The 21,918-nt window shown below is 44.8% G+C and overlaps 3 protein-coding genes across 3 annotated transcripts; all 3 read right to left on the bottom strand.

Annotated features, from left to right (window-relative positions):
• Nucleotides 1-10,274: 10,274 nt before the first annotated feature.
• On the bottom strand, nucleotides 10,275-10,686 carry LOC123055716 (protein PELPK1-like). Its single transcript, XM_044479613.1, has one exon. It carries the CDS (start codon nucleotides 10,647-10,649, stop codon nucleotides 10,275-10,277), a length of 375 nt encoding a protein of 124 aa, XP_044335548.1. The 5' UTR covers nucleotides 10,650-10,686.
• A 3,581-nt stretch (nucleotides 10,687-14,267) lies between these two features.
• Nucleotides 14,268-15,006, bottom strand: LOC123052175 (protein PELPK1). Its single transcript, XM_044475280.1, has one exon. It carries the CDS (start codon nucleotides 14,933-14,935, stop codon nucleotides 14,438-14,440), a length of 498 nt encoding a protein of 165 aa, XP_044331215.1. The 5' UTR covers nucleotides 14,936-15,006; the 3' UTR covers nucleotides 14,268-14,437.
• A 325-nt stretch (nucleotides 15,007-15,331) lies between these two features.
• On the bottom strand, nucleotides 15,332-20,092 carry LOC123052172 (ribosome biogenesis protein WDR12 homolog). The gene is made up of 14 exons (XM_044475279.1): nucleotides 19,800-20,092; nucleotides 19,607-19,707; nucleotides 19,397-19,503; nucleotides 18,119-18,154; nucleotides 17,912-17,994; nucleotides 17,707-17,774; nucleotides 17,501-17,611; nucleotides 17,274-17,408; nucleotides 16,722-16,865; nucleotides 16,295-16,403; nucleotides 16,078-16,214; nucleotides 15,947-15,982; nucleotides 15,737-15,867; nucleotides 15,332-15,622 (listed from the first exon to the last, which is right to left on the bottom strand). The coding sequence occupies exons 1-13, from the start codon at nucleotides 19,945-19,947 to the stop codon at nucleotides 15,775-15,777; spliced, it is 1,308 nt and encodes a 435-aa protein (XP_044331214.1). The 5' UTR covers nucleotides 19,948-20,092; the 3' UTR covers nucleotides 15,332-15,622; nucleotides 15,737-15,774.
• Between the last annotated feature and the right edge of the window lie 1,826 nt (nucleotides 20,093-21,918).

Genomic DNA, 21,918 nt, shown 5'->3' with positions numbered 1-21,918 from the left:
AGGAAGCATGCATAGTTACGAAGGGCTCTTACAAGAAAAGGGTAATTGTGAGAACAACATATATTTCTCATATATATATACCAATATATAAGTAGACCACTCACAACACTCGCTGAAAACCACAACTAAACAATCAGATCATTGACACAACATGACAAATAGGTACATGTACAAGGAGCTGAGGAGGTACAACAAGGCAACAATATTGATGAGGCAGTTCTCATGGATTGGCCTCTAGCTCAGGGAGGTGGAACCCGGGAACAGTGGGCATCTCGGGTTTCGGCGGCAATGAGGATAATCCTCAAGTTCCGGACCCAGTCCGTGTAGTTGCTACCATCATCTTTCAACTTAGCTTTCTCTAGGAACGCATTAAAATTCAACGGAACAGTAGCACGGGCCATTTATCTACAACAACATAGACATGCAAAATACTATCAGGTACTAAGTTCATGATAAATTAAAGTTTAATTAATCATATTACTTAAGAACTCCCACTTAGATAGACATCCCTCTAATCATCTAAGTGATCACGTGATCCAAATCAACTAAACCATGTCCAATCATCATGTGAGATGGAGTAGTTTTCAATGATGAACATCACTATGTTGATCATATCTACTATATGATTCACGCTCGACCTTTCGGTCTCAGTGTTCCGAGGCCATATCTGCATATGCTAGGCTTGTCAAGTTTAACCTGAGTATTCTGCGTGTGCAAAACTGGCTTGCACCCGTTGTATGTGAACGTAGAGCTTATCACACCCGGTCATCACGTGGTGTCTCGGCACGACGAACTTTCGCAACGGTGCATACTCAGGGAGAACACTTGTACCTTGAAATTTAGTGAGAGATCATCTTATAATGCTACCGCCAAACTAAGCAAAATAAGATGCATAAAGGATAAACATCACATGCAATCAATATAAGTGATATGATATGGCCATCATCATCTTGTGCCTTTGATCTCCATCTCCAAAGCACCGTCATGATCACCATCGTCACCGGCTTGACACCTTGATCTCCATCGAAGCATTGTTGTCGTCTTGCCAACTATTGCTATCACGACTATCGCTACAGCTTAGTGATAAAGTAAAGCAATTACATGGCGATTGCATTGCATACAATAAAGCGACAACCATAAGGCTCCTGCCAGTTGCCGATAACTGTTACAAAACATGATCATCTCATACAACAATTTATATATCATCACGTCTTGACCATATCACATCACAGCATACCCTGCAAAAACAAGTTAGACGTCCTCTACTTGTTGTTGCAAATTTTACGTGGATGCTACGGGTTTAGCAAGAACTGTTCTTACCTACGCATCAAAAACCACAACGATTTTCCGTCAAGTGTGCTGTTTTAACCTTCAACAAGGACCGGGCGTAGTCACACTCAATACAACTAAAGTTGGAGAATCTGACACCCGCCAGCCACCTGTGTGCAAAGCACGTCAGTAGAACCAGTCTCGCGTAAGCGTACGCGTAATGTCGGTCCGGGCCGCTTCATCCAACAATACCGCTGAACCAAAGTATGACATGCTGGTAAGCAGTATGACTATTATCGCCCACAACTCGTTGTGTTCTACTCGTGCATATAACATCTACGCATAGACCTGGCTCGGATGCCACTGTTGGGGAACGCAGTAATTTCAAAAAAAATCCTACGCGCACGCAAGATCCATCTAGGTGATGCATAGCAACGAGAGGGGAGAGTGTTGTCTACGTACCCTCGTAGACCGAAAGCGGAAGCGTTATGACAACACGGTTGATGTTGTCGTACGTATTCACGATCCGACCGATCCTAGCACCGAAGGTACGGCACCTCCGCGATCTGCACACGTTCAGCTCAGTGACGTCCCACGAACTCTAGATCCAGCTGAGGTCGCAGGAGAGTTTCGTCAGCACGACGGCGTGGTGACGGTGATGATGAAGTGACTGGCGCAGGGCTTCGCCTAAGCACTGCAACGATATGACCGAGGTGGAAATCTGTGGAGGGGGGCACCGCACACGGCTAAGACAACTGTCAACTTGTGTGTTCTAGGGTGCCCCCATATATAAAGGAGCAAGGGGGAGGCCGGCCGGCCTCTAGGGCGCGCCCCCAAGAGGGGAATCCTACTAGGACTCCAAGTCCTAGTAGGAATCCACCAAGAGGGAGAGAGGGGGAAGGAAGGAAGAGGGGGAGAGGGAGAAGGAAAGGGGGGCGCCACCCCCCCCCCCCCTTCCCTAGTCCAATTCAGACCCAAGGGGCAGGGGGCGCACGGCCTGCCCTAGCCGCCCCTCTCTCTCTCTCTCTCCACTAAGGCCCATGTGGCCCATTAGTTCCCCCAGGGGGGTTCCGGTAACCCTCCGGCACTCCAGTTTTATCCGAAACTTCTCCGGAACATTTCCGGTTTCCGAATATAGTCGTCCAATATATCAATCTTTATGTCTAGACCATTTCGAGACTCCTCGTCATGTCCGTGATCACATCCGGGACTCCAAACAACCTTCGGTACATCAAAACACATAAACTCATAATACCGATCATCACCGAACGTTAAGCGTGCGGACCCTACGGGTTCGAGAACTATGTAGACATGACCGAGACTCACTTCCGGTCAATAACCAATAGCGGAACCTGGATGCTCATATTGGTTCCTACATATTCTATGAAGATCTTTATCGGTCAAACCGCATAACAACATACGTTGTTCCCTTTGTCATCGGTATGTTACTTGCCCGAGATTCGATCGTCGGTATCTCAATACCTAGATCAATATCATTACCGGCAAGTCTCTTTAGTCGTTCCGCAATGCATCATCCAGCAACTAACTCATTAGTCACATTGCTTGCAAGGCTTATAGTGATGTGCATTACCGAGAGGGCCCAGAGATACCTCTCCGAAACACGGAGTGACAAATCCTAATCTCGATCTATGCCAACCCAACAAACACCATCGGAGACACCTGTAGAGCATCTTTATAATCACCCAGTTACGTTGTGACGTTTGATAGCACACTAAGTGTTCCTCCGGTATTCGGGAGTTGCATAATCTCATAGTCATAGGAACATGTATAAGTCATGAAAAAAGCAATAGCAATAAACTAAACGATCATAGTGCTAAGCTAATGGATGGGTAAAGTCAATCACATCATTCTCTAATGATGTGATCCCGTTAATCAAATGACAACTCATGTCAATGGCTAGGAAACTTAACCATCTTTGATCAACGAGCTAGTCAAGTAGAGGCATACTAGTGACACTCTGTTTGTCTATGTATTCACACATGTACTAAGTTTCCGGTTAATACAATTCTAGCATGAATAATAAACATTTATCATGATATAAGGAAATATAAATAACAACTTTATTATTGCCTCTAGGGCATATTTCCTTCACTACTTCGTGTTTATATTTCCACACATGCAACTGAGTTTTCCACTGAATCTCATATTCAAGAATCATTGCGATTATAGCATAGAGATATAAATATTAACTACGAACATGGAAATAAAATAATACTTTATTATTGCCTCTAGGGCATATTTCCAACATGGATGTCTTTTACATATGCTGATCATTGAGCCGCTTACCAAAATGAAACCAATAGAGCAAGTGCTTTCAATAAGAGGATACAAGGGAGAGGGTTTCAGATATCCACGAGTACGAGGTCCTTTTGCTAGAATGGGGAATGTATAATATTGTATTGACTTTTAAAACTAGTAAAGTTATCTTAAAACCAGGTTTGCATTCATAAATTCCTTTTGTGGAAAGAACATCAAGGTCACTTTGTGGGAGATATTTTAGCAAATATGGTAGCTAATGATATTTTGGGTGAACGAACTATAAATTTTCACTTGAAATTTGGTTGTTTTTCATTGGTGAGAACTTTAGCCTCTTTGTGTAAATTGAAGTACCAACAATAAATATTATTATATTCTGGTTTACTGTAGAAGAAAAGAATCGGAAGTCTATTTAGAAATGGAATTCTAGGAACACATTAAACAATTTAAGTGTGTACTGTATACAAATGCACACATGTATTCTTTTTCTAGAACCGAGAAAGATTAGTATTGTCCGGCGTGATAAGGCTCCATCCATTCAACGCGGATTTTGTGCCACCTGTTCGGCGTCCACATTCCCTACCTTCTTCTAATCTCTGTATCTATAGAAAATTCACTATTTGCCTCACACTATAGAAGGGTGGAAGGCCCCCCGTATGTAGGATCACCAATCAATTTCCTTCCTCCTTTTGTTTGTGCCATCTTTACAAACTTCTACTTCTTGGCTAAGTTATAAGCATGCATTATGGTGTTGCCTTATTGTAGGCACTCCCAAGAATATGTTTACCTAACAATGATGGAAGTTGATGAAAGCACTAAAGGAACAAGTAGGGACTGATGTTTTACAATAGAAAAACACTAAGGAAATTGTGGTATTGTGAAGTTCAGAAGGTGAATTTGCCTCTAACCTTCATCATCAAGTATACCGTACCTTCTCAAATTTTATACCATTATTTGATTAGATATATTTATTCTTGCAATGAATTAGGAATTTGTATGCACATCAAAAAACAAGAATGCCTAAATTTACAGAGGCTCGTAGTACCAACTTAGTTTTAAAGTGGATCCTAGAATTTTTACAATTAATTAAAGAGAAATTGTGAATTTCTTGGATCAAATATTGCAATATAGTTCATGTAAATTCATCTTGTGCAAAGAATATCAAGATCGCTTTATGGGAGATATTTCAACAAATATGATAGCTAACGATCTTTTGGGTGGACAAACTATAAATTTTCACTTGAAATTTAGTTAAATATTTAGAGGTGAGAACTTTAGACTCTTTGTGTAAATCCAAGTACCAATGATACATATTCGTTATAACTGGGTTTACCGCTCAAGAAATGCATTGAAGTCTATTTAGACTATGAAACTCTAGAAACACATCAAATAATTTAAGTGCATGATGTATACAAATAGAAATATGTATTCTTCTGAGATTGATAAATATTAGAACTAACTCATTTTTCCTGGAGGCAGTGGATATGACTCCGTCCATTGAACGCTCATTTCCTGCCACCTGTTTGGCGTCCACATTCACTACCAGCTTATAATCCTGGTACCTATAGCAAAATCGCTATTTGCCTCACTATATAGAAGGGTAAGGTCACCAATCAAGTTCCTTTCTTACTTTGTTTGTGTCCTATTTACCAACTTCTACTTATTTTATAAGCATGTATTTCTATGTTGTCGCCTTATTATTGGCACTCCCCAAAATGTCATTTCCCAACAATGATGGAACTTGATGAAAGCACCAAAGGAACAGTTAAACAACGGTGTTTACCAAAACATGAAGGTCATTGTAATATTGTGAAGTTCAAAAGGTGAATTTTCCTCTAACCTTAGAGCATCTACAACCGGACCCCCCCCCCTACCCGGCCCAAATGCTTGAACGGGTTGCCCGATCTGTGACCGAACAAAAAAACGCCACCCAACCGGGCGCCCCATTTCTGACCAAAACGCCCAGACTGACTGGCACTCCGCATATCCGGCCCATATTTGGGGCGGATATGGGGAGGACTAGACGCGCTCGGACACGCCCGCCACGTAGGCTTTGTCAAGGCAGACCCATCCCAAATCAGAACAAAATTGACTAGTTCTCTGCATTGGCCGAACTCCTCCCGCCTCCCTCTTCCATTTCTCTCGTCACCGTGCAGTCACTCACCCCCTCCCTTGCTTGCCATCCTCATTCGCCTTCACTTATGTCATCGCCGATGATCATGTCTACCTTCATGGCCACGAATAATGCCTCGGTGGAATCACTAAGAGTCCCCGACTTGGCAGCGAATCCTTGCAAGACGGGGAACCTTGCCCGAAAGGAGCGCTGCCAGAGGCAGCACAGGCGTGAGGCGACGAAGAAGATAGCGGCATCGAAGGCAGCTGCGGACGCAGCCTTGGTGGCCGCTGCTGAGGACATGGACGCGATGTAGGTCAACCCGACGGTCGTGGCCACGGAGACAAACAACTTGTCTCTATTGCACGACTCTGTTCCGCCCTCCCAGTGGATGGGCATGCCGGAGTTGAACTTTTCGCAAGCCGTCCTCGAGGAGGACATGATGGCCCACACGCCGGAGTTCCAAATGCATCGCGCGTCCTTGGAAAATGCTGGCTCTGGGCATGCCCACTTCGAGTTCGGCGGAATGCCTAACAAAGACTCGGTATAATTTTTGGACCTTTCACATTTGCATTCATAGATTCTTTCGTTGCACATATCATCGGACCATATTAGTAGGACGGTAGTTAAATTGTGATGCCTATTGTAGGAACAAATATTGCATGACATGATAAATAATGGTCAAGAGTCTTTGCAATTTACCATGGAGGATACCAATTCCTTGGTGTTTGAAGTTGGGAAAACATCACACACTAAAAAGAACAAGAAAATTGCGAAAGTTCTGAAGCCTAGAGGTCTGGCATTCACACAATTTGAAGATGTTTTGTTGTGTGAAAGTGGGTGCAATACTAGCATGGCAATTTGTGGAACCGAGCAAAAAGGCTAGAAATATTGGGAAAATATTGGAAACTTTACCACGAGCAAAAACACTATGTAAAGCCACATCCAATATGCACCAACCATGTCCCATGCTCTCTTCAACATAGATGGTTAGTCATCCAAGAGGCCGTTAGCAAATTTATTAGTTATCTCAAACAGGTTATAGGCTGGATCCAAAGCGGCATCGAAATTCAAACCCATGTAACTCTGGCGACGGCTTTGTACCATCAAATGGAGAAGAAGCCATTCACTTGTTCATATTGTTGGTTGAAATTGAATGGGAAACCCAAGTGGCAGACCACCCTCGAGTAAATTGAGAACGGCCCGAAGAAGATGATGAAAAATGATGGGTCAAGCTCGGCTCAATCAATTGGAGTGGACGAGGAAGGAGAAGAAGAAAATGGTGGGGCGGACTTGCAACCAACTGTGCTGAAGAGAAACCGGCAAGTGATGGGGAACAAGTGGGAGAAGGAGATGGTGGCGTGTGAGGGACGGCAAGCAAAGTGTCTGCCACTTGGACAGGCATTTTTATACCAAGGAAGTGAAGGAGGGGGGTACAAGATGTTCATTGATGTGCAAAGGGAGAAGATGGAGGTCGACCCAGAGAGGTTGGTCTTGGAGAAGAACATAGTCGAATTGGAGAAGCAGGAGAAGGTTGCCAGATGGGAGCTTGAGCAAACGGTGACAATGCATGGTCTTGAGCTCGAGAAAGAGAGGTTGTGTCTTGAGAGAGAGGAGGAGGGGGGTCGAGGATCATGTTGCAGGAATCAACCTCTTGGACGAGGAAGGGAAGAAGTGGTTGCTCCGCATGAAGAAGAGGATCAGTGACCGCGAGGAGTGAAGTCATTGATTCATTCATGTGTCGCTTATCTATGTATGAACTATTGGATTTTATTTTGGCATGTACTTGATTTATTCGGGCTACACTATCTTTGTATTGTTGAATGTATAATGAGTTCGCATTGTATGATCGTCGTGCATGGATTTGCATGGATTTGGGTATTGAGATTTGGGGAGCGTGGTTGTGGAGACGTACAAATGGGGACCTGGCCGATGCTATCCGCAGGCGCGTCCGCGGGGTTATAGGGGCTCGGATTAGCTGCTTGCGGTTGTAGATGCATGCTCTTAATCACCGATTATATCATACCTTCTCAAATTGTGTATCATTATCTGATCAGATATATTTTCTCTTTCATTAAATTAAGAATTTGGCTGCACATCAAAAATAAGAATGCATGGTTATATATTTGATAGAGGACCAAGTTAGTTTTAAAGTGGATCCTATAATTTTTACAATTAATTAAAGAAAAGCTATGCATCAAATATGAGGCAGATCATACATTTATAATTCATGTAAAGTTACATACAATCTTGGTTTACTAATGCATACATTTATAATTTAATATGAGGCAGGTCGTATAATAAAGTTTGATAAAAATGGCAAGTTAGTCCCAACGTTAGGTATTGTAGAAACCCCAAGTTCAGTCTTGCCTCCATATTTGAATTATGTTGGTAAAAGGAAAATGTAAGGCACGTAAATTCTCGTATGTGGACAAACACATATAGTTCAGCCACAAATATAGAACAAAAAATACAGACAATCTTGAAAACAATAATTAACTACTTTACTGGTTATTCGTACAAATTGGAAATCAAATGAATGTATGGAAGATCAATGGAAGTTGTAGTTTGAACTTATACATTGCTTTAGAAAATAAAAAACTGAAATATTTATCATTAAGGAATGCTTTAATTCTTAATTTTTCTCTCCTAAATCAAAGATTGTAAGATGTTTAATGTAATCATAATAATAAAGTTTTCCAACATGCAAAAAATCATCCATAATCTAGAATGTGTATAATCTAACTACACACATTGTAGTAATAGTTAATCAAGATGTGGGGTCGAGTTGTTCTTTAGTGATTGTTATGAAATTGTTATAACAAACTAAAAGCAGGTAATCGTAATGTTTTTCTAAAATTTAAAAGTTTAATAATAAACGATTAAAAGACGTTGCCCGCGCAGGCCACTTTCCTGGTTGCTAGGAATTTCATAATATTGTACCCAAACCCTGCTTCATTTGTAAGGTATTTAAGCTCATCGGTGTCAAACTCAAAGGACATTGCAAATATTGCTTCTGAGAATTGGAAGTGTGTGCGTTGGTTTCTCAGTGAAAGAATATGAAGTGAAAAGCAATCTTCTGGTGAGACTGTTGATAGAATGAGTCATGTATGAGCACGGTATAAACTTTTCAAATATTCTTTGAAGAAAGGAAAGTAGTGTGATTGATTACTTTCGTATATATATACATTAACAATAATGTAAAGATCCATCTGTTTTGTACATGCACGTTCCATCTAAATAGACGCAATAGGTAAGCGCTTCACATCACACAAATGATTCGCCGAAAATCCGAGTGAATAGGATAAAACTACCACAATTCGTCACATGGTTCCAAAAAACTACCGAAAATTTGTTTGTGACTGATAACTACCATTTTTGGTGTCGGCTGTCTCAAAAAACCCAAATGGGCGAGTGGTTAACATCTGATCAGGTTTATGACAGCTGGGGTCCGCTCGTAAGATAACAGTTCGTTTGACTGTTTGTTTGACCGTTAACTTACATGTGGGTCCTACGTGTCAGTGTCTCTTCCGCATATTCAAATAAAAAAATCTTCAATCCCTCAATTAGCAATCAGGTCCCTTAAATTAAAATAAAAAGCAATCGGGTCCCTGAAAAATAAAATAAAAAGCAATCAGGTCCCCGCCGGCGAGCTCGTCGCCGGAGCTGATGTGGGCATCGGCCGGCCTTCGGCGGCGCCGTCCCTGCTGCTCTGCTGCACGCGGCGGAGCTCTAGGCCGTTGCTGCTGCCCTGCTGCACGCGGCAGAGCTCGAGGGCTCCCTGCTGCCGGCTGTGGGCGAGGCAGCCATGGCGAGCTCGCCTCGAGGCGTTGCAGATGGGGCCAAGCACGGCGGCCGTCGGACGTGAACAAGGCGAACTCGGCCTGAGTTGAAGGAGGCCAGCAGGAGGTGAGGGAGTCGGCCGAGCATCGCCGGAGTTGGGGCCGGGCGGCGCACATGCCATAGGAGGCGAGCTATGGGGAGGAGGGAGGAGGTGTGGGTGGTGGAGCTGCTCGCCGGGTGCCTCCGCGCCCGTGGCGGTGGCCAACTGCAGCCCGTCGCCGTGGCTGGCCGTGAGCCTTGTCGTACGCCGGATGCGAGCACTGCTGCACACTGGCCGACCTCCCACGCGTGTCCTCCGGCGGCCGAGGAGAGAGGTAGGCTGGGGAGGGTGGTCGCCGGGTTGGGAGGTGAGAGGGCCGTCACCGGGTCGGGAGCAGAGGAAAGAGAGAGATCAGGGAAGGGGAGGGGAGAGGGGAGGGGAGGAGAGAAGAAAGAGAAGAAGATGAATCTTACAGGTGGGCCCCACATGTAAGTTAACGGTCAAACTAACCAGTCAAACAAACGGTTTGTTTAGCAGTGGGCCCGACTTGTCATAATCCAGATCAATTTTGAATCACATGGTGATTTGGGTTTTTTGAGACAACCGACGTCAAAAGTGGTAGTTATCAGTCACAAACAAATTTCCGATAGTTTTTTGGAACCATGTGACGAATTGTGGTAGTTTTATGCTATTCACTCCGAAAATCCAGACTAAACAATCACACAAAGACACAACACGACCAACGGATACATGTAGGAGCGCGAGCAAAGAGAAGAGAAGTGAAGACGGTCTTCATGGCTTAGCCTCCGGCTCCGGGAAGTGGAACTCCGGGATGGTGGGCATCTCTGGCTTCAGTGGAAGCTCCACCTTTGGCGGCTCCGGCTTGGCTGGAAGGTGCACCTCCGGGAATGTTGGCAGCTGGGGCTTGGGTGGCAGGTGCACCTCAGGGAACGACGGCAGCTCTACCTTGGGCAGCTCGGGCTTAGGTGGCAGATGCCCCTCCGGGAATGGCGGCAGCTCGACCTTGGGCAGCATTGGCAGCTCCGGGAGGTGCTCCTCGCCTTTGGATGGAGTTGTCTCCTTCCCCAGGATTCTTGCCCCGCTGCTCATGGCGACGCACGAGAGGAGCAGCCCGACTAGGAATACAGCAGTGATTCTTGAAGCCATTTTGATGGATGCCTATGATTGTACTGTACTAGCTAGCTCTTCTGATGTGGTTTTGATGTGGGAGAGATAGCAGGTGATGTGTTCTATTTATAGAGTTAAAAAACGCTCAAGTGTTTTGGATCCAATGCTTTCCAACGAGGCTGTTCACCTACTCGCGTGCAGTTCCAGGTTTTATGTGTGCTCTTTAATTTCGAGTCCCAGTCTGGCCACCTGCTTACGAATTGGGTGAAGAGAGATTAGAGAGTTCCTTCGGCTTTTGCGGCTGATGTTGAGGATAAACACGCAATTGTTAGGCTAGCTGCTAAGACTAAACGCCTTGTCCAAGGGACCATCAGGTTGCAGAAGAGCACAAGCAAGTTTGTACATCAGCAATTGCCATTGCTAGCTGCCGCCAACTAGACTCCTCCCAAGAGGTTATGCTATACGAATAACACGCGCAGCGCACGTCTGTTTGTCAGATTTTTCGCAGATCGGATACAATTAGTAGACAATGAAAAGTAAATAAAAATTTGAGTGCAATGTCTGGTTCAAATGCCTTTTTGGGTCTCTAAACTTGTCTACTTGCCAAGGTCCTGAAGTTGGTAGTTGCCTATTTGTCTCTAAACTATTATTAAGATATTACTTTAGCTACAGACCCTGCTTAATTTGCTTGCTCAGTCGCTTAACTAGTGATGTGTTACGAAAAAAGGTTTCCCCCCGCTTTATATTATAAAGCAAAGAACCGAACATCCAACATAGTAGTACAAAGTACAATCAAGTCATAGAGTCATGTTGGGGTCACAGCAAAACAAGCCCCAAAGAAAGCTAAAAAGAACCGCTAATCCGGCTCGGGAGGCGGTGGTGGTGGAGGTGGAGGAGCAAAAGTCGCCGCCGAGGAACGAAGACCCGCCACGATGTTGTCGATGACGTCTCGGTCGCGCCGCTTGCTAAGCGGTCTCCAGAGCTGTAAGAAGCCACACATTTTATAGATCACATCAGTCACACGAGACAGAATCACTCGTTCGATGACTAGTTTATTACGAGTACACCAAAGGGACCAATCAAGGGTACCCAAAGCCACCCAAATGGGGGCGCGACTAGTGCAGGGGAGTCTAAGGATCTCCCCGAACAAATCCGGGAGGTTGTCATGGCACCAACTGCCACCAACCACCTCCCGGAAGCAACTCCATAAGAACTGTGCCGCCGGGCACCGGAAAAAGATGTGGTTGCAGTATTCCGGTACCAGACAAATGGGGCAGAGGCCATCCCCAGGGCCATTACGTTTATGGATCTCTGTGCCCGAGGGAAGGCAACCTCTAACACATTGCCAGAGAAATATGCGGATCTTCAAGGGGAGTTTGATCTCCCAAAGCACCGCTAGTTCCACCGGACCAGGAGTGGGAACAATCGCCTGGTATAGGGATCTGGTCGAGAATCTGCCGCTTGGCTCGAGGCGCCAAGATAGCGCATCGGGCTCCAGAGAGGGGGGGTGGAGGGCAATACACTCGAGCAATTCATCCCATTGCTCAAGTTCCACCGCCCCGAAGGTACGGCGGAAGGCAATCGCGCCTAAGTTAGCCAAAGCCACAGCCACGGAGATCTGTGGGCGGACACAGATCGAGAATAACGCAAAAAAACGTTCCGCAAAGGGGCGGGTACCAGCCCATCTATCCAGCCAGAATAAAGTGGCTGATTCGGTACCTACTCTGATGGAAGTCCCAATGCGCAGGTCCGACATCAGACGAATCACCGACTGCCAGAATTGGGACCCTCCAGACCTAGGTGCGAAAGTCAGCGGTTGCCCGCGAAGGTACTTTGTACGGATAATCTCAAGCCACAGGCCACCTTCATCAGTCTGGATCCGCCAAAGCCATTTGGACAAGATGGCAATATTCATCTGCTTGGAGAAAATGACCCCAAGGCCTCCTTGGTCCTTAGGTTTACAGATCTCGGACCATTTCACCATATGGTACTTCTGTTTATTGTTCTCTCCCACCCAGAAGAATCGGGAAAGGAGTTTAGTGACCTCATGATGGAGGGATTCATGTAAACTATAGAATCCCATGATATACATCAATAGGCTGATAAGGGAGGAGTTCATCAGAATCACTCGAGCGGCTTTGAAAAGCCATCTCCCTTGCCATGGCTCCATCCTAGGTTGGAGCTTGGCGATTATTGGGCGGAAATCCTTCTCCAGGAGGCGTGTGTCACTAAGTGGCATGCCAAGGTAGGTCGTCGGGAAGGATCCCAAGCGGCAATTTAAACGATTAGCGATCCGTTGGGCCTCCGAGTGAGAATATCCCAAGACTATTACCTCGCTCTTGGCAAAATTAATTGTGAGACCCGACATTTCCTGAAAGCAGAGGAGGAGGAACTTGAGGTTCTGAATATCCTCATCTGACCCTTCCACCATCATAATGGTGTCATCAGCATATTGGAGGTGGGTCAGACCTCCATTGGCCACAAGGTGGGGCCAGATCCCCCTAATGTGGCCGGCGCGCTTGGCCAAGTCAAGAATCGGGGCGAGCGCATCAACCACAAGGTTGAATAGAAACGGGGATATCGGGTCTCCTTGTCGTACCCCTTGGCCAGTCGTGAAGTAAGGCCCAACCTCCCCATTTATGTTCACAGTCGTCCGACCACTCGTCACTAATTGCATCACCCGGGCAACCCAGTGGGGATCAAATCCACGCTTGAGCAACACCTCCCGAAGGAAGGACCAATGAACAGTGTCATAAGCTTTGTGGAAATCGATCTTGAAGAACACCGCGCGGAGATGTTTGCTCTTAACCTCATGGATAATCTCATGGAGAACGAGGATCCCATCCAAAATATACCTTCCTTTCGTGAAGGCCGATTGGTTCGGGTGATGAATCCGGGGGGCGATTAAGGCCGCCCTACTGGCGTACCCTTTCGCTAGGATCCGAAATATCACATAGAGGACTGTGATAGGGCGGAACTGTCTAATGTCCGCCGCATCCGAAATATCACTAGCGATGTGTTCGCTCTGCTGGTGTGGTACTTAAGAGTTGAGCACTCGGTAACGTTGGTTTGATTTTTTGTCTTATTATTTGGCTTTTGAATTTGGCAAACCTATAGATTTCATCATACACAAGAACAAATTGGGACATGATTTGCCCACCGAACCCAACACCAAAATCCGGAGTAAGGTAACAAAAAAGTGGTCCAGCACTCTTCATCAGCGGCGCCCGTGTTGATACTTAGACACCCAGATCACTGCTACCTCCATTCGCTCGATGCTAGTCATATATTCACAGTTGGCTACTTCCTTTCAAGGTTATGACATCAGAGTTAAAAGGAGGTGAGGTCAACGAAAGAAGCGGCCATAAAACAAGCGAGTGAGCTGCCACTCCCAGGCACCCAAGAACAGTGTGATTCTGGTGACACCTTGAGACACCCTCTTGCTCATCCGCATTAAGACTATTGGCGTAAACTCAAGAACAATGTGTGGGTTGTAAATATCAGGTGTTAAAGCTAGGACAGGTTGAGGTCGAAGAAAAAATGTTTAGGCTTTATGTTTTGTAGTTGGAAAAATGACAGATGCAATCAAGGCTTGCTGTGAAATTGTTGTAAGGAGGGCATGCATACTTGCGAAGGGCTCTTATGAGAAAAGGGTAATTGTGAGAACAAAATATATATTTCCCATATATACCAATATATAAGGATCACTCACAACACTAGCTGAAAACCACAATTAAACAATCAGATCATCGACACAACACGACAATAGGTACATGTACGAGGAGCAGAGGAGGTATAACAAGGCAACAATATTGATAAGCCAATTCTCACGGCTTGGGCTCCGACTCCGGGACATGGAACACGGGAACAGTGGGCATCTCGGGCTTCGGCGGCAGCTCCACCTTGGGCATCTCCGGCTTGGGTGGCATGTGAACCTCCGGGAATGTTGGCAGCTCTACCTTGGGCAACTCCGGCTTGGGTGGCAGGTGTACCTCAGGGACCGACGGCAGCTCCACTTTGGGCAGCTCCGGCTTGGGTGGCATGTGCACTTCCGGGACCGGAGGCAACTCCACCTTGGGCAACTTAGGCTTAGGTGGCAAGTGCACCTCCGGGACCGGCGGCAACTCCACCTTGGGAAGCTCAGGCTTAGGCGGTAGGTGCACTTCCGGAAACGGTGGCAGTTCTACCTTAGGAAGCGGTGGCACCTCAGGCTGGTGCTCCTCCTTGGACGGAACGGTCTCTTCCAGGATTCTCGCCGCACTGCTCGTGGCAACACAAGAGAGAAGAAGCCCGATGAGGAGGACGGCAGAGTTTTTCAAAGCCATATTGCTCGACGTGTGCAGCACTGGCTAGGCAGTGCGGTTTGAGTCTGGCCGTGTGGGAGAGATAGCAGGTGCTGCTTGCTACTTATAGGGTGCAGGAGGCAGCTTGCGCAGAGTCCAGCGCTTTGCAACAAGTTTGGCCACCTACCTGTCTACACTGCGTTTCAGAGTCTACATCTGCTCAAGATTTGGGTCAGGAAAGGGCACTCTGTACTCTGTCTGTTTAGGCTGCAGTTGAGGACACCGTGCAGATGCGGTGTGCAGGGCAGGTACGACCGTGCAAGCTCATAGAGCTGTTAGGTCACCTGTGAGAGAGATCTTATGACACAAGCAAGTGTATATCAGCGAAGGAATGCTGAAGTAAAACAAAAACAAAAAATTGCCGAAGCAAAAACAATCTGAAATTTAACATGCTAGAACAATTATCTCGAAGTATGAATCACAACATTGTTATAATGTGTTGGCTTTTCACAGTTTCAGCAAATAAGGAGCACAAAACAAAACTTGATTGCAAAATCTGGTGACCCCTAACATGGATCTACTTATGCGCAAGCGCTGGCATAGGATGCAACAACTTCATTTGAAGTCATGATCTGACAATAGGGTGCACATGCTTCCAACCATAATTGGTATGGTTTGGTTTTTGGGATGCCTTGTCAACCAATATAGTCTGGATTGAACAGCTGTTAGCTGCAAAACATGCAAGGAGTTCAACAAAGGAAGCTAAGGCTGGTTATGCAAGATGAAATAAATGGTTATAAAACTGAATTATTTAAACCGATTCAAAATTGAGATGGTTAAAACCTTGATAGCACAAGAACAACATATGGGAGGGAATCTTCTCACGCTATCTCAACCCCTGATGAGATACACAGCTTGGAATCAGCTCCACCACTTATCACGCTGTCCCCTTTCCACCAATCAGCGCATAAAACCTACATCCAGTGAATTCTGTTGAGCATCTCATTTGCCCCAGAAGTATGCAAAAGGTAAACCACAAATTGAAAAGGTTACCTTATCTTTGTGGGAGTCCACAGAAGCCAGAGGCCACTACAGCAGGAGCAAAATCATTAACTGTATGTTTACGCAGTGATTTGAAAGAAAGAGAACGAATCAGGAAGTAAATGAGATTTACAGAAACTTACAGCTGTTCTTAGATCCCACAACATCACTTTCCCATCAAACGATGATGATATCAAATGAAACCAGGAACTTGGATGCCATTTGCAGGCGGAGATCCAGCTTGAGTGTGAAGAGAACTGGAAAATAGGAGCTGTTGTTCCTGTTCAAAGGAAAACATATGAGCTAATTTGAATGTGTTTCCAACAGAGCTATACAAAACATAGTGTTTAATATGTTTACCAGGTTTGCGGGGATCCCATACCCTCAATACAGGGTCAGAACCACCAGCTGCAATCAGTGAAGAGCCCTCGCCACCACAGTCCAAACAATTCAAGGCCTTCCCACAAAACTAGAAGAAAGATTGAAGATAAAATAGAATAAGATTGGTACAGTTATGAAACAGATCAATAGAGCTGCACTAGTCATATGACCGCTGGACAAATATACTGTATGGACTGCACAAATGGGTCGATAATAGAGTGCGTACTCTTTCAGTTTGCAAGAGACAAAACTCGGAGATAAACTAGAAAATCAGCACCCAGATTGAAAAGTTGTTCCTATCCCTACTGCTATGCTAGCACAAAAACAGCAGATGACTTGTTTTCACAGCTAGTCAGATAACAACAGAGTGCACTACATAATTTGCAACCTATTTCTCTCGGCATACCATATTCCAGGTTTCTCTCCCTGTTTGAGCATCCCACTGCCGAACAGAATGATCCCAAGATGCCGAATATATTGTTCGCTGCTCAGGCCAAGCAACAGAAGAAACACATTGTGTATGTCCCAGAAGTGTTGAAGATGCTGAACCCTGGAGTACAAACAGGATAAAAACTGTGAGTTCAACAGGATTTAACATGAGTTCATGACAACAAATGAATCCATTGTAGCACAAGGATTTCAAAAACAAGCCCAGGCCCATTTTCAAGTGAATAACTCAAATAAAGAGGTCCAGTCACTACGAAAAAGTCAAGAGTAGCTTACAACTTAACCAGAACCAAACCATTTTTAACGCTGCTGTGTATTCATACTACTTGGACTGGAATAAAAAGAAAAGCAGCATATACAAAATGGAATAAAAAAAACACCATATATACATAATGGAATGAAACATACTTGGCTTCTTAACTATATCAAGCAACAGATAAATATACTTCACCACACAGGCATTACGCATATAGGAACCAAGAATTTGTATTACAACATAACTAACAAGTACCTCTAACTGAGACTCTTCAGGTCCAGATGCATCAGAGTTCATCCTTCTCTTTTTCACAGAGACGGTGTCACTATCTTCTTCAGATCCTTCGACTGCCCATAGCTTAATAGTGGTATCCCAGGAAGCAGAACATATCTAGGTACGGAAAAATACGTTCAGAAGAAGAAATCAGGATAAAAATTATAATATAACATTGTTGTGCAACATCAGATCAAGTGAATCATTACCATATTTCTGGAAGGGTCAACAGCAATACTTTGAATAGATGATGTATGACCAGGAAGAATTTTGTAAGCTCCAATTCGCTTCGAGGAGCCGATGGTGACTGAAGTATCAAACTTCAAGAATGCATAGCATAATTTAAGATCGCAAGAAGTATATATTACAGCGTAAATAAAACAAGTCTTCAAAAAGGAAAACTGCATAGATTTACCTTGAACAGGCGCAATGACCTATCCTTTGAGCCAGTCACGACATGCAAACTGCCATCAGTTTCAACTCCTGGAACAACATTATTCAAGTTAGTTTGCTTCAAGATACATATGGCCTGATACTGGCAATGGTAGGAAAATAATTAGCAACAGGAATGCACCAGTATATCAATTTTAATAAATATTAAATACTTTTAGTATAGTAACCTTTATTGATGAAGCTGGCAGAAGTAATTGCACCACTGTGTCCCTCCAAAACTTGAGTACATTCAGCTGCATCTTTCCATATTCTATGCAAGAATGAAATTTAAAAAGGTAAGACATACAAAAGTACTACATACTCTTTATGCAACAATTGACACTTTATTCGCTTTTTTAAAACAGGATCAAACAGAAGATCTGATAGATGCACACCTTGCAAGACCATCATAGCAACCTGTTAATATGAAGCTGCCAAAAGATAAGTAGTTTAGTAATACTGGAATCCACAAAGAAGCAAACATCAAAGAATGGTCAACAATGTAGATGGTTCGCTTGAAAAAGGTTTATGCATATCAAGTAAACGATCAAAGATGCCACTATGTAACTGTGAACGAGTGCATAGTTGTACAATACTGATCCGGTTGAGACACCAAAGAGGATATTTTTACAGGATTTCAGTTGGGTTAGTTAGTGCAGTTACATGTTGAATCTTTTAACTCGCAAAGGTCCAGCCACAGAACGATATACTCCCTCCGTCCAATACTGTAAGACGTTTTTAGTGTCAAAAAACGTCTTACATTATGGGACGGAGGGAGTATTTGGGAAGTCTAGAATTTCTCGGTCGCGGCTCTCTGGCTTAGGAAGGCATGCAACTAAATTTTACTAAAGCCTTAAAAAGCTTGAATATATCTTGGCTTGGCTAAGGGTTAGCTCCTTTCAGTTGGATCAATAATTTATAAGTATGTTATGAAAATATTGATAAGCAAGGTGAGACATACTCAAAATCTCACCAAGACATGAACGTTCTATTGCTTACTAATCAAACTTCTAAAGACTGTTTAGAACCTTCTTGGCAGGAAAGTAATGGAAATATTGCACAAGTGACACATAGGTACAACCCTGATTATTTAACCTTCATAAATAGTTTCCTCGATGATACATATCATTTACACGAGATAGTTGCCTAAAGCATGTCCTAGGAAATAGATAAAGACATGCAAGTCTTTATCTACAAATATTCCAAAACTAACTCGTTTTTTGACATTGCCCGAGCACAACAGCATGTCAGAATACGAATCTGCCCTCTATTTCAGCATACTTTTAAGTTGATGTTATCGTCCCTCAGTATTACGACTTGATCACAACATATCCCCTGCTTCTACAGTGGAAGCCAGTGTGGACATGGTATAGAGAGGTATCTAAACAATGGATTATTAAAGTATTCATAAACTATTTATGCAAGCAGACCGATGATAATCCTCATTTATCCTTCTCCAGCTCAACTACCACCTACTATGAACCGAAAATGGCCATAATCAGTTTTTTTTGGCATCAAGTAGCCACTGCTATCCAACTCAGGCAAGGCATATCCTCAAATCCAAAAACACAAGGCCACGTCATCCAATTATGACTGATACACACATCGCGGAAGGTCCTTGCCAAATTAGAGCATCATTGACCAACTAAATCCTCAGCAGACCACAGCCATACCTTGGGTTGGACCCATCAACTGCGCTAACCCAGTCATCGTGTGGCAATGGTGGCTCCTGCTTCCTGGGCGCCACGGCTTTTATGTACTCCAGCTCAAGCACCCGCTCCTGCAGAAGCGTTCACACCAAATCCCCACACAATTTTCACAACCAAGTCCATCGCACAGAAACACCTCTAAAACTAAAAATTTCCAAAACACGAATTCATTACCGCCGAGATGCCCTTGGCGAGCAGGAACTGATGGAGCGGCATCCGCACGAGCTCGCCATCCACGATGAAGTCGAAGGGCTGCGCCTGGTGGTCCGGCTCGGCTGCGGAACGGGGCGACCGGTTTAGTTATAGTAAAGGAAAAATTCGCGTCGTACCGAGGCCAGGGCTAGGGTGCGTGTGCGGGCGCGCTCACCGGAGAGGAGGAGGCTGTTGACGATCTCGGAGAGGCCCATGCGGGAGAGCTCGGCGGGGACCGCGATGGCGGTGGGCGGCGCGCGGAGCGGAGGCGGCAGCTTCGTGACGAAGCGCACGCGCACCTGGCGCGACGCGTCGGCGTCCATGGCGGCGGCGGCGGACGGGAGGCGGGCGTGCGGCGGCGGGAAGGGTGTGGGGAGGGTTTTGGGACTGAAAGGTGGGCTTGCTTGGTTAGGGTTTTTGGAGTTCGCGGGGCCCGACTGCAGAACTCGGAGCAGACGCGGGAGGCAGGCAAGTCGGCTGCTTTGCAGGAAGCCCCTGCAGGTGTCGTGTTATTGCATCTCCGCCCAAGCTTACTTCCATTGTTCTGGGCTTCTGGCCCAGTGTTGGTTGAGGAGCACTGAGCGTGATGCTGGCCCAGCACACTGGCCCATTACCAGCTGGGACCTGTAATGTGTTGTTTTTTAACCTGAAATTTACTTTTTTTTAGACACACACAGACGCTTATATACATGCATTCACCCATATGAACACACACATGCACATCGTATCCCTATGAGCACCTTCAAGGGACTTGTAGTATGTTCCTTTTTTAAACCTGACATGTACTGTTTTTTAGAGACACGGTACAGACAGACGTTTTACATACATACTAGATCGTTGATGGCGCGCGTTGCCGCGCCCGTCCATTTGTCCATTTAAATATAGAAATTTGTGTGCTATTTTACAAAATGAAGAAGCATAAAATTAAATTTGCATAAACTAACTAATATATTAGACATTAACAAAAAAATATAATGTTGTAACAAATATAATGTAATTTTGCGCCTCCTGTTTGGTTTCATCTACACAACACATTCAATATAGATCAGTATATGGAAAAACAATTAGCTTGGATTGCTAATGATTAGCAGAGCGTGTGTGAAATCTGAAATGAATCAAGAGCCATCTGACAACTTATAGCCAAGCTCACTCAACAATACCAATATATAGTAGGAAATACCAAAGGTAGCACGACCATGAAAATTATTGGCTTGCATTACATCAGCAAACATGTTATTCAACACAACAATATGCATACGCTTGAATGAAAATGACAGAGAATCTGGATGATCTAAATAGTTCTGGTTGAATAAAATTTTCCTACCCCATAAATAATATCAAGCGTGGATGAGTCAACCGAAGAGATTAATCTAACATAGATGACGATACAGATCCAGTTAGACAAGAAGAAAAACTGCCCATGATATCATCGATGCTGCAGATAAATATAGGAAGATATCTCCTTAAATGCACCCTCTCTTTGCAGAGGTTACTGGGATGATCCCTATCCATGCATGCTTTCTGCAGATTAGCCTGGTCAGATGACAATGTAATTATTCTCTGATCTTCTTTACTTTTTTTTTCCACAGTAGGAGACTTGTGAATCTGCACAAAAATGTTGTATTTTGCTTTAGTGACAACTTCCAAAAAATTGCCTAGAGTATGTCATAGCGGACGATTAGTTAATCAACATTATTCTTGCTTCAGATAAGCACGACAGCAAATTTAGGGATATCGATATCTATTCATGTTGGGGAACGTAGTAATTTCAAAAAAATTCCTACGCACACGCAAGATCATGGTGATGCAAAGCAACGAGAGGGGTGAGTGTTGTCTACGTACCCTCGTAGACCGAAAGCGGAAGCGTTAGCACTACGCGGTTGATGTAGTCGTACGTCTTCACAATCCGACCGATCAAGTACCGAACGCACGGCACCTCCGAGTTCAGCACACGTTCAGCCCGATGACGTCCCTCGAACTCCGATCCAGCCGAGTGTTGAGGGAGAGTTTTGTCAGCACGACGGCGTGGTGAGGATGATGATGTTCTACCGACGCAGGGCTTCGCCTAAGCACCGCTACAGTATTATCGAGATGGACTATGGTGGAGGGGGCACCGCACACGGCTAAAAGATCAACTGATCAATTGTTGTGTCTATGGGATGCCCCCTGCCCCCGTATATAAAGGAGCAAGGGGGGAGGTGCGGCCGGCCAGGAGGGGCGCGCCAGGAGGAGTCCTACTCCCACCGGGAGTAGGACTCCCTCCCTTCCTTGTTGGATTAGGAGAAGGGGGGAGG

This window comes from Triticum aestivum, chromosome 2D, assembly GCF_018294505.1.
Source record: "Triticum aestivum cultivar Chinese Spring chromosome 2D, IWGSC CS RefSeq v2.1, whole genome shotgun sequence".
Classification (NCBI taxonomy): domain Eukaryota; kingdom Viridiplantae; phylum Streptophyta; class Magnoliopsida; order Poales; family Poaceae; genus Triticum; species Triticum aestivum.
Note: the sequence above shows the minus strand (reverse complement) of the source record. Positions and strands in the feature narration are given on the sequence as shown.

Bases quoted from the DNA above. Each gene is read 5' to 3' on its own strand.
- LOC123055716 (XM_044479613.1), bottom strand. From the start codon at position 10,649: ATGGCTTCAAGAATCACTGCTGTATTCCTAGTCGGGCTGCTCCTCTCG.
- LOC123052175 (XM_044475280.1), bottom strand. From the start codon at position 14,935: ATGGCTTTGAAAAACTCTGCCGTCCTCCTCATCGGGCTTCTTCTCTCT.
- LOC123052172 (XM_044475279.1), bottom strand. From the start codon at position 19,947: ATGGACGCCGACGCGTCGCGCCAGGTGCGCGTGCGCTTCGTCACGAAG. The intron at 16,866-17,273 runs GTACTTGTTAGT...TTTGTACTCCAG, and splicing joins CTGAAGAGTCTCAGTTAGAG to GGTTCAGCATCTTCAACACT. The intron at 15,868-15,946 runs GTAACCTTTTCA...CACTGGATGTAG, and splicing joins TGGACTCCCACAAAGATAAG to GTTTTATGCGCTGATTGGTG.